Below are 15,784 nucleotides of genomic sequence, written 5' to 3'. Positions count from 1 at the left end.
CAAAATCCGAAAGCCCATTCACTCACGAGTCTAACCAAATCAAATTTACAAAAATAAGACACCAAATGGTCCTTCAAATCTACAAATCACCCTCCGATACAAACTTATTGAACTTGAAACTATAAACTTCTACAACCGATGCGGAAACCTATCAAATCACGTCCGATTGACCTCAAATTTTGCACACAAGTTATAATTAACATTACGGACCTACTCCAACTTCCGAAATTATAATCCGACCCCGATATCAAAAAGTCCACTACCGATCAAAATCTCCAAAAATTCGACTTTTGCCATTTCAACCCTAAATAAGCTACAGACCTCCAAAATACAATCCGGACACGCCCCTAAGTCCAAAATCATCTAACGGAGCTAACAAAATCGATATAATTCTATTTCGGAGTCATATTCATACAGTCCCGACTACGGTCCAAATCTTAAGGCTTAAACCTCTATTTAGGGACTAAGTATCCCAAAACACTTGATAAGTGCATTTTACTTGATTTTTAATATATAATTTTCTCTGTAAAAATAAAGAAATTATCATATTCTTCCCTAACGTTTAGTAAATTATGTAGGAAAGACTGCAAAACAAGTGATGTAGAATCAAGGAAGATTTTAAGAAATAGCGCACCAAAGGAGAAAAGTAAGCTGTGATGGAGTAAATAAACAAGGCACCAAGAAGACAATATACGAATCGGGACTTTCATAACATACCCATAACTGATCCATAACCAAGATCCATAATCAACCCATAACGAAACTCATAACCAAGGCATAACTAGTTATGGAGTGGTTATAAAATGGACGTCTCAGAAATTCGGAACGGGCGTCGAGAGAAGGAGAGCTGAGTAGACAACTGAATCCATTTCAGAGCTTTTCTTTTTCATTTCAGTTAGTTGTTTAGTACTTTGAATTTCTGCCCCGTCATTACAGTGGCTTTTGTTTCTAGTTCCTAATAAATTTTAGCTTTGAAAATTACTCTATATCCCGCTTTTAATTAAATAGGGGAAATTATTCTTTCTGAATATTTCTTTCTATTTTCTTATCTAATGGACAAGAATATTTGCATTAGCAATACTAGTTCCAGTATGGAGTAGCCTATCATGTGTTGGGAGAATGACAGATCGTAATATTTTTATATAATAGTAAATTATTCCTCAATTTCACATGCCTGAGCTGAAACTTTTTATTTAAATCTTATCTGCTTTATAGTTAGGTGTCATTTAATTTGTAACATCTATCTATTTTGTATTACATATTAACTTCTTACTAATTCTGTAATCGAAAGAGGCGGAAGAAGTAATATAGTAAATTTTGGTATTAATAGATGTTAACTTCTATTTAAAGACATCTAGCTCTTATATGTTAAAATTGATTTTATACTTATTTATAATCGAAAGAGGCAAATATTGTAGTAATCAGTTATAACAAGTAGGGAAACCGAAAGGGACTTACTAAAAAAGAGTATGCTTTAGTTCAAGTATATATTTCTGGCTCTGTAATATTACTATTTTATCGATTACTTTGTATAATCGAGAGGAGTACAATTAATTGTTCAACTTAAGTAATAATACATAAATATAATTGAGAGAGGCATTTATACATTTGTGAGAAATAGAAATTGAAGAATAGGTATATCTATTATATAATTAAAATATTAAGTGAAGTCAGGATCCCAACACCTTTTATTATATTTGTGAGAAATAAAATATTTTCTATTGCTCTATTCATGCATTTTTAGTTAGTTACTTCACAAATCAACTCTTTCTGATTTTCTCAAATAGTAATTAAAACAAGAAATGTTTGTAGAATAGATAAACCAATCTCTGTGGGTTCGACATCTTTCTATAATATTATTTGACAGAGTACGAGCAAAAGCTATACATACACCAGAAACTCATCAAATTTCTGGCGTCGTTGCTGAGGATTGGCAAAAATCTACTACAAGATTAATTATTTTACTACTAATTTGAGATTTTATTTTCTAATTATTTTGACTTTTGTGCCAAAAAAAAAAAAAAAAATTCGGGAAGTTTATGACCCGTTCCTCCTTAAGAGAACTAGTTGAATACGATCCTGAAATTAAAAAATACTTGCTGTTATTGCTAAAAGAACATGTATCACGACCTAAACTTTCTTCACAAGAAGAAATGGAGAACGAAGAACTTAACAACAACCAACTCCCGCCACATCATGTAGAACAACAGTTTGATGAGGTAGCTCCACGACGTGACAGAATACTCAGAGATTATGCAAGGTCGGATCATTTTGAAGGAGAATCAAGTGTGAGAAGACCACCAATTACAGCAAACAACTTTGAAATTCGCATAGGCTTGATTCAGACCATTCAACAGTCATGTCAGTTTACTGGTGATGCGAGTGAAGATCCTCACACTCATCTAATTGATTTTCTTGAATTAGTTGAAACTTGCAGGTATAATGGAGTCACAACAGACGCTATCAGGTTGCGGATTTTTCCTTTTTCATTAAAAGGTGAAGCCAAAATATGGTTGCGAAGTCTGCCAAGAGGTTCAATCACTACATGAGACCAAATGACTCAGAAATTTTTTAATAAATATTTTTCACCTGCAAAAACATTTAAAATGAAGCAAGAAATCAATAATTTTATGCAGACAGATTCTGAATCTGTATACCAAGCATGGGAACGATTAAAAGCAATGTTAAGAAAATGCCCACACCATGCTATCTAATATCCTGACATCTTATATATTTTGTATCATGGTCTTAAACCCTTTGCTCGAAATGTTATTGATGCAGCATCAGGAGAATCCATAATGAGCAAAACTACCGCAGAAGCCATGCAATTGCTCAATGAAATTTCAGAAAATGTTGTTCAATGGCCCTCTGATAGGATGATTGTTAAGAAAGCAGCAGGAGTCAATCAGGTTGAAGCTTGGAATTCATTAGCACAATAAATTGCAACTCTGACATAAAAAGATGAGGCCTTTAAGGTAAATACTCAATCATCATCTCAACACGAGAATTGTGACGTTTGTGGAGGTAATCATCCCAATCATGAGTGCCAAGCTTCAACGCAAAATGAAGAACAAGTAAATATTATTGGTTATAGAACCAGTTATTCATTCGGTAGTCCCATGGCACAAGAACATCCGGGATTCCAATGGAGTAACCCAAATGGTGCTGAAAATCCTCAAAGATTTTTCAATCAAAAGCGACAGGTGCAAGGACCACCGGGTTTTCAAAATCAAAATAGAGGACAACAAGATTTTCAGAAATATCAACAACCGCCCCAAAGAGCTCATCAGCAAAGTCGTGAAGACATGATGTACAAATTCATTAAGGCTACTGACGAGAAGGTTCAAAGTCAAAGTTCAGCCATCAAGAATTTAGAAATCCAGATGAGCCAATTAGCAACCCTCATGTCTGGACAAATAAAAGGTGATATACTAAGAAACACCGAGAAAAATCCAAAGGAACACCTCAAAGCCATCTCTCTGCGATCAGGTAAAACTCTTGATAATCCATATGCAGATAGACAAGGAAAGCCACAAGAAGTGGAACAGGTAAATGAAGGTAAGAATAAAATAGACTCAGAACTTCTAAAAGAACAAAAAGATAAAGAAGAAAAGGTACAAAAAAATAAATTGATGACAAATCCTCACTCTGTACCCCTCCCTTTTCCCCAAAAAATGAAAAGAGAAAAGCTTGACAGACAGTTTTTAAAGTTTCTGGATATTTTAAAATAACTTTATATTAACATACCTTTCACAGAAGCTTTGACACAAATGCCTTCATATGCTAAATTTTTCAAAGAAATTTTGTCAAGTAAAAGAAAATTAGAAGAAGTTTCAGTGGTTAAGCTTACAGAGAAATGTAGTGCTATACTTCAGAATAAGCTTCTACAGAAACTGGGTGATCCAGAAAGTTTTACAATTCCTTGTACTGTGGGAGGTGCTCACTTTGAAAAAGCATTATGTGATTCGGGTGCTTCAATAAATCTAATGCATTTTTCAATTTTTAGGAAATTATCACTTGGTGAATGGAAAGATACTGGTGTGTCTCTTCAATTATCTGATCAAAGTGCTAAAAGGCCCAAAGGAATAATTGAAAATATCCTCGTTAGAGTAGATAAATTCGTTTTCACGGTAGATTTTATAGTACTTGAAATGGAAAAAAACACTGAGGTACCATTAATTTTAGGTAGACCATTTCTCGCAACAGGAAGAGCGATTATTGATGTTCATCAAGGACAATTAATATTGCGAGTTGATAAGGAGAGAGTAATTTTTGACATGCAAAAAATGATGAAATTTCCTGGGAATAAGTCATCATCCTCTTGTTTTCAAATTGATTTACTAGATGACCTTGTAGATGAATTCAAGGATAATCAATTGATTACTGATTCATTGGAAAGATGCTTGGTCGGGTCAGGTACCACAAGTGATGAAAATCCCACAATCAGAGAAGAAGCTGCAACACTGGAAAAAGAATCAGAAAATGAGAAAATCTCACAAAAATTGAACTCAAAAATTGAACTCAAAAATCTTCCTTCTCATTTGATATATGTTTTTTTTGAACCTGAATTATTTCTAATAATCATTTCATCTTCTTTGACTATAGAACATGAATACAAACTGATAGAAGTCGTGAGGAAACATAAAAGAGCTTTAGGGTGGACTATAGCTGATATCAAAGGAATCAATCCAGCTATTTGTACGCATAGGATCCTCATGGAATAAAATTACAAATCAATAGTTCAACCCCAAAGGAGACTTAATCCAGCAATGCAGGAAGTTGTCAAGAAAGAAGTGATAAAACTTTCAGCAGCAGGTATTATTTATCCGATATCTGACAGCTCTTGGGTAAGTCATGTGCAGGTAGTACCAAAGAAAGGAGGTATGACACTAGTAAAAAATAAAAATAATGAACTCATACCTACTAGAACTGTCACAAGATGGAGAGTCTGTATTGATTACAGATGACTTAATGATGCCACAAGGAAAGATCGTTTTTCTTTGCCTTTTATTGACCAAATGCTTGAAAGAGTTGCATGCCATGATTTTTATTATTTTCTTGACGGATATTCTGGGTATAATCAGATACCAATTGCTCCAGAAGATCAGGAGAAAATCACATTCACATGCCCCCCAAGGTACGTATGCTTATAGAAGGATGCCATTTGGACTATGTAACGCTCCTGCTACATTTCAGCGTTGCATGTCGGCAATTTTTTCAGATATGACTGAAAAATTTCTTGAAATTTTCATGAATGATTTCACACTCTTTGGTAAAACATTTGAAGATTGTCTTTATCATCTAATTTTGGTACTTAAAAGATGTGAAGAGACAAATCTGGTTCTTAATTGGGAAAAATATCATTTTATGGTGACCGAGAAAATTATTTTAGGACATAAAATTACTGCTAAAGGAATAGAAGTTGATAAGGCTAAAATTGATCTTATAGCAGGATTACCCCCTCCTACCACTGTTAAAGGCATTAGAAGTTTCTTAGGGCATGCAGGTTTTTACAGAAGGTTTATAAAAGACTTTTCAAAAATTTTAAAACCTCTGACTAACCTACTGATGAAAGATGTGAAGTTTGAATTTTCAGATGATTGCAGAAATGTATTTGAGTTCCTCAAAGAACAACTGACTAATGCTCCAATTGTTGTTTCTCCCGATTGGAGCCAGTCATTTGAAATAATGTGTGATACAAGTGATACATCAGTAAGAGCAATATTAGGACAAAAGAAAAACAAGATCTTTAGACCCATATACTATGCCAGCAGAACGCTCAATGAAGCTCAAATGAATTATGCAACAACCGAGAAGGAGTTATTGGCAGTAGTATTTGCGTTTGAGAAATTTCGTTCTTATTTGATAGGAACAAAGGTTACAGTGTTCACTGATCATGCAGCCTTAAAGTATCTATTAGCAAAAAAAGATGCTAGATCTAGATTGCTAAGATGGATACTCCTTTTGCAGGAATTTGATCTCGAAATAAAAGATAGGAAAGGTTCAGAAAATCAGGTAGCTGATCATTTGTCACGTCTAGAGAATCCTCCTACTGAAATACTAGATATCCAAGAGGAATTTTCGGATAAGCATATCTTTTCTGTCGTGACGGTTGTAAATAGACCTCCTTGGTTTGTTGATATTGCCAATTATTTAGCGGAAGGGTGGATTCCAAAAGATTTTTCTTACGAACAAAGAAAAAAACTTAAAAAAGAGGCAAGACATTATTATTGGGAAGACTCTTATTTGTTTAAATTTTATGCAGATGACATAATCAGGAGATGTGTACCTGAACCAGAAATGAACAATATTTTAAGTCATTGCCATGATTGAGCTGTAGGTGAACATTATGGAGGGAGAAGGACGGCTACTAAAGTACTTGAAGTCGGTTTTTTCTGGCCTACTTTGTTCAAAGATGCAAGAAAGTTTGTTGCCGCTTGTGACAAATGTCAGAGAACCGGTAATATTTCAAAAAGAGATGAGATGCCTCTTAACTCTATTGTTGTGTGTGAAATATTTGATGTTTGGGGCATTGACTTCACGGGTCCTTTTCCTCCTTCTAATGGTTCCGAATATATTTTAGTAGTTGTTGATTATGTCTCAAAATAGATAGAAGCAATTGCTACTAGAAAAAATGATGCTCGTGTTGTTTGCGATTTTCTCTAGAAAAATATCTTTTCTAGATTTGGTACTCCACGAGTTATCATAAGTGATCAAGGAACTCATTTTATAAATAGACAATTTGCTACTTTATTGTCAAGATATGGAGTTACTCATAAAACAGGAACTCCATATCATGCTCAAACAAGCGGACAAGTAGAAGTATCCAACAGAGAATTAAAATTTTTTTTAGAAAAAAACTATTGGCTCTTCTCGAAAAGATTGGTCTTTGAAGTTGGATGATGCTTTATGGGCGTACAGAACTGCTTTTAAAACTCCTATAGTCACATCTCCTTATCGATTAGTTTTTGAAAAATCTTGTCATTTACCTGTGGAATTAGAACATAAAGAATATTGGGCTATAAAATTTTTGAATCTAAACTTACCCGAAGCAGGTAAAGATCGTCTATTGCAGCTAGATGAGTTAAAAGAGTTCAGACTTACGGCATATGAAAATGTTAAATTGTATAAAGAAAAGACAAAAAAATGGCATGACAAGCTCATTCGCCATAAAGAATTTAAAATCAAAGATCATGTTCTGTTGTACAATAGTCGGTTGAGATTATTCCCAGGAAAGTTTAAGTCACGCTGGACAGGGCCATACACTGTAACAGAAATTACCCCTTATGGTACCATTGAAATACAACATATAAACGGGGGAGAAAAATTCAAGGTAAATGGCCATCGATTGAAGCCTTATGTTACTAGGATATTTGACAAACAGGTTTCAATGGGCGTACAGAACTGCTTTTAAAACTCCCATAGTCACATCTCCTTATAGATTAGTTTTTGAAAAATTTTGTCATTTACCTGTAGAATTAGAACATAAAGAATATTGGGCTATAAAATTTTTGAATCTAAACTTACCCGAAGCAGGTAAAGATCGTCTATTGCAGCTAGATGAGTTAGAAGAGTTCAGACTTACGGCATATGAAAATGTTAAATTGTACAAAGAAAAGACAAAAAAATGGCATGACAAGCTCATTCGCCATAAAGAATTTAAAATCAAAGATCATATTCTGTTGTACAATAATCGGTTGAGATTATTCCCAGGAAAGTTTAAGTCACGCTGGACAGGGCCATACACTGTAACAGAAATTACCCCTTATGGTACCATAACATATAAACGGGGGAGAAAAATTCAAGGTAAATGGTCATCGATTGAAGCCTTATGTTACTAGGATATTTGACAAACAGGTTTCAACAATCTTTCTTGCTTAGAAAATAATAATAAGTCGAGCTGACGACATTAAACTCAGAACTATTATCTCTCTTTTGTATTTTTTTTAAGGTAATATTTATATTAAAAAAAACATAAATATATTTTATTATATAATTTAAGAGAAAATATATTTTACATATATTTTATTATATGTAAATATGTATATATGTATGTATGTGTGTGTGTGTATGTGTGTGGTATTTAGATAATATGTATTTATAAACCTATACTATAGCATTGTTTAATTTCTCTTTCTAATATAAAATAAAAATAAAAAAAGAAGATAAAAAATAAAAATAAAAATGAATGAAATTGATAAAATAAAGAGATCTCACAGTTACGTAGTAGTGTAGATATAATTTTGAAATAGTATAAATATTATAAAACAAATCAAAGCAAAAAGAGGAGGGAATGGGTAACAACAATAAGCAGTGATAAAAAAGTTTTAAGTTTTGAAAATCTTTTATCACATCAATGCAAGTGTTGAGCCAGAACTTACAATCATTACCTGCTCTTGTTACCTTCCCAATGTTGTCTATTTAATTACTATTTTACTTTTACTTCAATCTACAAGAAACCCGCCTCTATCACCGGTCACACTCCCCACCAAACCTTTCAATAAATCCACAAATAAACTATACACTATATAATACATTTGTGTATATTAGTATTATAAATTATATGTATATATAAATTATTATATATATTTAATGTATAAAAGTAATATAAATTATATATAGATATATATTATTATAAATTAAATATTAGGAAAATAAATGGAGAGAGAAATCTCAAAACAAGTTTCTTATCCCACTGTCCCTAATCAGTTACTACCACCGAAACAAGATTTCACAACCGAAAAATCCATGATCAAAGCTTACTCTTGCAGTAATATAATCCCATTTCATCCTCTTCAACTTTACAACAAATAACTCTGTCCCTTTCACTGTAATCACCACTCTCCAGCTCAATCTACTTTCGTTAAAAAATAAAAATACTAACCAACATGGCATTTTTGAGGAGGACCCGTACATGAGGAAACTCGCAACAAAGTCAAGACCCTGGTTTATGGATGATTTCGGAGGGAAATAGAACAATGGTGGAGGAACATGAAATGCAATTTTCTTCCTTGGATGGACAAAAGGCAGTTGATATGCTTAAACAAATCAGCTCCTTAGGATGAGAAATTTTCGTGCAAAAATCAGGAGACTACTCTAGAGAAGTTATACTCGAATTTTATGCAAATTTCAATGAATCAGAGCAGACATCAAAGATTCGAGCTAAAACATTCTTTTGCAACCCTACTGTTCTTAATGGCTTGTTTAACTTGAAGGATATAGATGATACTGATACACAAATGAAGATAAAAGGGGAAGATAGTGATTTTGTACAAGAAGCTCTGGAGATAATCTGTCGTAATGGTATTCGATGCATTTCGGGAACATATGAGAATCCATCAACCATTACATGTTCTTGCATGCTCGAAACATCTAGGACATGGGGGAAATTCACTAGCTCTCGACTGGTGCCATATATGAATAATTTTAGCTACAATCTGCAGAGGGTTCTTCTTCTGTATGCCATCAATAAATGTATATGATGGAATGATCACTTGTCGTTCCAAAAGCTGTCAAATGTTATATTTTCCATCAACAATCACACGACTAGCAGGTGCATTTGACGTTCCGGTGGCTGATTTGAAAATTGTTAGGAGGAAGGCCTTTATCGGTAAAGCATTTCTCAATGGTTTAAGACCTCCAAAAGGCCCGGATCAAGAGGCAAGCCCGGAAGAGGCATTGACAGACTCAAATGTTGGGAATTGGTTGCAACAGCTACTACAAGGACAAGTTCAGATGATAAAAAATTAGAAATCTTTTAAAAGTGATCAAATGGTCAAAGATGCAATGTTGGGTGCCAACATGACACAACTCATGAAAGAATTAACGGACACAAGAAACAACCAGAATGCAATATTTCAAACTTTGGAAAAACAGTTTGCCACTACATCAATGATGGGAAACTTTATGACCAGTCTTGTTAATGCTTTTAAACATGTCGATATCCCCACTTTTTCGCACTATTTGGTTATCAATCCTGGTAGTAGAAATCTTTATCATGCAGGAAACAATATGTATTCTATTTCAGGATACACGCAATCAATTCCACTACCATCAGCAACAATGTTTAACTCAACAGGACAAGGTGTATCTATTTTTGATACAACACAATTTTGTAGTGCGCCTTTTATGACCTTTTCTGATCTCGCTACAGCCACTGTTGGAAGTCCTCATAACTTCTTTAGTCAAGAACCATATGTTCCTCCAGTACATATAGAAGAAGGCGAATTCGATGCTCAACTTCATTTCTTCCAAGGGGAAGGTACTAGAGAAATAATTAAATCTTGAAGTGTTCATTCAGGAGAATGAACAAATTAGATATGTGGGTGGATTGTAAACTTTTTGTCTCTCTAAATCATGGTGTTTCGTTTAGTAATGTTCGTTCAGTAATATTAGTATAATGGCTAGTTATGTTTTTTTTTGTTTAGTTGAAGGTGGAAGAACAAACAACAAGTAATATCCTTTTTGGTTGTATTTTTTGTAAATAGCAATAAAAGAGAGTTTGTAAATAGTATAACCTGTTGTTGGTATAATATCTAGTTATGTTTTTGCTAGTTGAAGGATGAAGAAATTTTGGGTTGATAACAGGTAATATCTTTTTGATTAACATGTTGTTTAAATTATGATGAAGGCCAATGCAAAAGAATCCTAACTTTGTCATGAAAGTCTCAAAGCACAATACTATCATATTTTTATTTTTATCTTTTAGTTGAAGATGAAGAAACTAGTTTTTATTTTTATTATATATTTTTTCTTTTGAAAAAAAAAAAGTACGAAAAAACCAAATACATATTTATAATAACAATAATTTGTACATGAATTAATTTCAATAAACTTTTGACAACACATCTAGAATATTTTAAGTCCGTTGAGCATTGAAAACTTCTAACTTTATGATTCTACTTTTGCAAATGTAAGTATCCTACTGTGATTAAATCTTTGAAAAATAAATAAAATAAATAAATAAAATCAAGACGTTATGGAGTGGTTATAAAATGAATGTCTCAGCAATTCGGAACGGGCGTCGAGAGAAGGAGAGCTGAGTAGACAACTAAATTCATTTCAGAGCTTTTCCTTTTCATTTCAGTTAGTTGTTCAGTACTTTGAATTTCTGCCCAGTCATTGCAATGGCTTTTGTTTCTAGTTCCTAATAAATTTTAGCTTTGAAAATTACTCTATATCCTGCTTTTAATTAAATAGGGGAAATTATTCTTTCTGAATATTTCTTTCTATTTTTTTATCTAATGGACAAGAATATTTTCATTAGCAATACTAGCTCCAGTATGGAGTAGCCTATCATGTGTTGGGAGAATGACAGATCTTAATATTTTTATATAATAGTAAATTATTCCTCAATTTCACATGCTTGAGCTGAAACTTTTTATTTAAATCTTATCTGCTTTATAGTTAGGTGTCATTTAATTTGTAACATCTATCTATTTCGTACTACATATTAACTTCTTACTAATTCTGTAATCGAAAGAGGCGGAAGAAGTAATATAATAAATTTTGGTATTGATAGATGTTAACTTCTATTTAAAGACATCTAGCTCTTATATGTTAAAATTGATTTTACACTTATTTGTAATCGAAAGAGGCAAATATTGTAGTAATCAGTTATAACAAATAGGGAAACCGAAATGGACTTACTAAAAAAGAGTATGCTTTAGTTCAAGTATATATTTCTGGCTCTGTAATATTACTATTTTGTCGATTACTTTGAATAACCGAGCGGAGTACAATTAATTGTTCAACTTAAGTAATAATACATAAATGTAATCGCGAGAGACATTTATACATTTGTGAGAAATAGAAATTGAAGAATAGGTATATCTATTATATAATTAAAATATTAAGTGAAGTCAGGATCCCAACACCTTTTATTATATTTGTGAAAAATAAAATATTTTCTATTGCTCTACTCATGCATTTTAGTTAGTTAATTCACAAATCAACTCTTTTTGATTTTCTCAAATAGTAATTAAAACAAGAAACGTCTGTAGAATAGATAAACCAATCTCTGTGGGTTCGACATCTTTCTATAATATTATTTGACAGAGTACGAGCAAAACCTATACATATACCAGAAACTCGTCAACACTCCAAAAACCAAAACGAGACCTCCTGGCAAGTCACAATAGAAGAAATAGATATGGGAGAAGCAGTAAATAGGGGATCGGGGCTGTTACTCTCAAAACGACCGGTCGGGTCATTACATCCTCCCCCTCTTAAAACAATCGTTTATCCTCGAACGAGCATAGAGACATACCTGAAGTGGTGAAAATATGAGGATAACGGCTGCGCATATCCTGCTCGGTCTCCCAAGTCGCCCCCTCTACCGACTGTCCCCTCCCCTGAACCTTCACGGAAGCAATGTTCTTTGACTTTAGCTTTCTGACCTGCCTGTCTAAAATAGCCATTGGCTCTTCAACATAAGATAGATCCTTGTCCAATTGGACTGAGCTGAAATCTAATACGTGAGCCGGATCACCGTGATACTTCCGGCGCATCAAAACATGAAATACCGGATGAACTAATGCTAGGCTGGGAGGTAAGGGAAGCTCATAAACAACCTCCCCAACATGCCGCAACACCTCTAAAAGACCAAGGAACCTTGGGCTCATCTTGCCCTTTTTTCCGAATCTCATAACGCCCTTCATAGGCGAAACTCGGAGCAAGACCCGCTCTCCAACCATGAATGCAACATCGCGAACCTTTCGGTCCGCGTAACACTTCTGTCTAGATTGGGCTATGCGAAGTCTATCCTGAATCACCTTAACCTTTTTCAAAGCATCCTGAACCAAGTCCGTACCCAATAATCTGGCCTCGCCCGGCTCGAACCAACCCACTGGGGACCGACACCGCCTACCATACAAAGACTCATATGGTGCCATCTGAATGCTGGACTTATAACTGTTGTTGTAGGCAAATTACGTAAGTGGAAAGAACTGGTTCCAAGCACCCCCAAAATCTATCACACAAGCCCTGAGCATATCCTCCAGTATCTAAATAGTGCGCTCGGACTGTCCGTCCGTCTGAGGGTGAAATGATGTGCTCAACTCAACCCGAGTACCCAACTCATGCTGTAAAGCTCTCTAGAACCGTGATGTAAACTGCGTACTCCGGTCAGAGATAATAGATACTGGTACGCCATGAAGCCTGACGATATCACGGATGTAGATTCGAGCTAGATGCTCGGAAGAATAGGTAGTCATCACAGGAATGAAATGAGCCGAATTGGTGAGCCTATCCACAATCACCCAAACTGCATCAAACCTCCGCTGAGTCCGTGGGAGTCCAACAACGAAATTCATAGTGATCTGCTCCCATTTCCATTCCGGAATTTCCAATTTCTGAAGCAACCCACCTGGTCACTGATGCTCATACTTCACCTGCTGGCAATTTAGGCACCAAGCCACATACTCCACTATGTCCTTCTTCATTTTCCTCCATTATTAATGCTGCCTCAAGTCCTGATACATCTTCGCGGCACCTGGATGAATAGAGTACTGCAAACTGTGAGACTCATGAAGAATCAACTCACGCAAACCATCAACATTGGGCACACATAGCCTGCCCTGCATCCTCAATGCACCATCATCTTCAATAGTGACCTCCTTAGCATCACCGTGATGGACCGTGTCCTTAAGGACAAGCAGATGGGGGTCATCATACTGACGCTCCCTGATACGATCATAAAGAGAAGACCGAGAGACCACACAAGCCAATACTCGACTCGGCTCAGAGATATCTAATCTCACAAACTGGCTGGCTAAGGCCTGAACATCCAACGCCATGGGACTCTCTGCTACTAGTAGATATGCTAAGCTCCCCAAACTCTCTGCCCGATGACTCAAAGCATCGGCTACAACATTGGCCTTCCCAGGGTGGTACAAAATAGTGATACCATAATCCTTAAGCAGCTCCAACCACCTCCTCTGACACAAATTAAGATCCTTCTGCTTGAACATATACTGCAAACTCCGGTGATGGGTGTAAATCTCACAAGAAACACCGTACAAATAATGCTGCCAAATCTTCGAGGCATGATCTGCTAACTCAAGGTCGTGGACATGATAGTTCTTTTCATGCACCTTCAACTGTCTGGATACGTAGGCAATCACCCTACCATCCTGCATCAACACCGTACCGAGACCAATCCGCAAAGCATCACAATATACAGTATAAGACCCCGAACCTGTAGGCAATACCAATACTAGGGTTGTAGTCAAAGCTGTATTGAGCTTCTGAAAGCTCGCCTCATATTCCTCTGTTCACCTGAACGGAGCACCCTTCTAGGACAGCCTGGTCATAGGTGCTGCAATGGTTGAGAAGCCCTCTACAAATCGACAGTAATACCCCGCCAAACCAAGAAAACTCCGAATCTCTGTAGCTGAGGACGGTCCGGGCCAACTTTGCACTGCTTCAATCTTCTTCGGATCCACCTGGATCCCCTCACTCGATACTATATGAACCAAGAATGCCACTGAGTCTAGCCAAAACTCACACTTTGAACATTTTGTATATAACTTCTTTTCTCTTAAGGTCTGAAGCACAGCCCTCAGGTGCTGCTCATGATCCTCCCGACTTCGGGAGTATACCAGAATGTCATCAATAAATACAATGACGAATGAGTCAAGATAAGGCCGGAACACACTGGGCATCAAGTGCATAAAAGCTGCTGGGCATTTATCAGCCCAAAAGACATAACAAGAAACTCACAGTGACCATATCTGGTCCTGAAAGCAGTCTTCGGGATATCTGGTTCCCGAATCTTTAACTGATGATATCCTGAACGTAGGTCAATCTTGGAAAACACTCTGGCATCATGTAACTGATCAAATAAGTCATCAATACGAGGCAATGAACACTTGTTCTTCACTGTGACTTTGTTCAACTGGCGGTAATCAATACACATCTGCATAGAACCATCCTTCTTCTTCACAAATAAGACAGGAGCACCCCAAGGTGACACACTAGGCCGAATGAAGCCATTATCAAGCAACTCCTGTAAATCCTCCTTCAACTTAGGAGGAGCCATACGATATGGAGGAATAGAGATGGGCTGAGTGCCCGGCAACAAATCAATGCCAAAATCAATATCTCTGTCGGGCGGCATGCCCGGAAGATCAGCTGAAAACACATCTGGAAAGTCCCTCACTACTGGAACTGACTCCACTGTAGGGGTATCAATACTGACGTCTCTCACATAAGCTAGATACGCGTCACACCCCTTCTCAACCATTCGCTGAGCTTTAAGAAATGAAATAACTCTGGTGGGAGTATACTCTAAGGTACCTCTCCATTCTAATTGCGGAAATCCTGGTATAGGCAGCGTCATGGTCTTAGCGTGATAATCAAGAATAATATAATGGGGCGACAACCAGTACATGCTCAAAATAATATCAAAGTCCACCATGCTGAGCAATGATAAATCGGCTCAGGTCTCAAAACCACTAAGAGCAATCAAACACGACCGATACACGTGATCCACAACAAAAGAATCTCCCATAGTAGTAGACACATAAATAGGGGAACTCAAAGAATCCCAAGATACTCCCAAATACGGGGCAAAATAAGAGGACACATAAGAATATGTAGAGCCTGGGTCAAATAATATCGACGCATCTCTATGACAGACCGGAACAATACCTTTAATGACAGAATCAGAAGAAACTGCCTCTATACGAGCAAGAAGTGCATAATATCTACCTGGCCTCCCCCTCTAGGGCAACCTCTTCCTCCCCGACCTCCACCTCGGGCTGGCTGAGCAGGTGGGGTGGCA

At 36.0% G+C, this 15,784-nt stretch overlaps 2 protein-coding genes and 1 non-coding gene across 3 annotated transcripts; 2 read left to right on the top strand and 1 right to left on the bottom strand.

Moving 5' to 3' along the window:
* The first annotated feature begins 2,153 nt into the window (after window positions 1-2,153).
* Window positions 2,154-2,939, top strand: LOC138901039 (uncharacterized). Its single transcript, XM_070188766.1, has 2 exons — window positions 2,154-2,496; window positions 2,782-2,939. Exons 1-2 carry the CDS (start codon window positions 2,154-2,156, stop codon window positions 2,937-2,939), a joined length of 501 nt encoding a protein of 166 aa, XP_070044867.1.
* Window positions 2,604-2,710, bottom strand: LOC117273045 (small nucleolar RNA R71). Its single transcript, XR_004503018.1, has one exon. It is a non-coding gene; the product is annotated as a small nucleolar RNA R71 (small nucleolar RNA).
* Window positions 2,940-3,119: 180 nt separating the features above from the next.
* LOC138901038 (uncharacterized) lies at window positions 3,120-4,724 on the top strand. Its single transcript, XM_070188765.1, has 2 exons — window positions 3,120-3,558; window positions 3,757-4,724. The coding sequence occupies exons 1-2, from the start codon at window positions 3,120-3,122 to the stop codon at window positions 4,722-4,724; spliced, it is 1,407 nt and encodes a 468-aa protein (XP_070044866.1).
* The last annotated feature ends 11,060 nt before the right edge of the window (window positions 4,725-15,784 follow it).

The sequence above is a fragment of the Nicotiana tomentosiformis genome, chromosome 11, assembly GCF_000390325.3.
Source record: "Nicotiana tomentosiformis chromosome 11, ASM39032v3, whole genome shotgun sequence".
NCBI lineage: Eukaryota > Viridiplantae > Streptophyta > Magnoliopsida > Solanales > Solanaceae > Nicotiana > Nicotiana tomentosiformis.
This window is presented reverse-complemented; position numbering and strand designations above follow the sequence as displayed.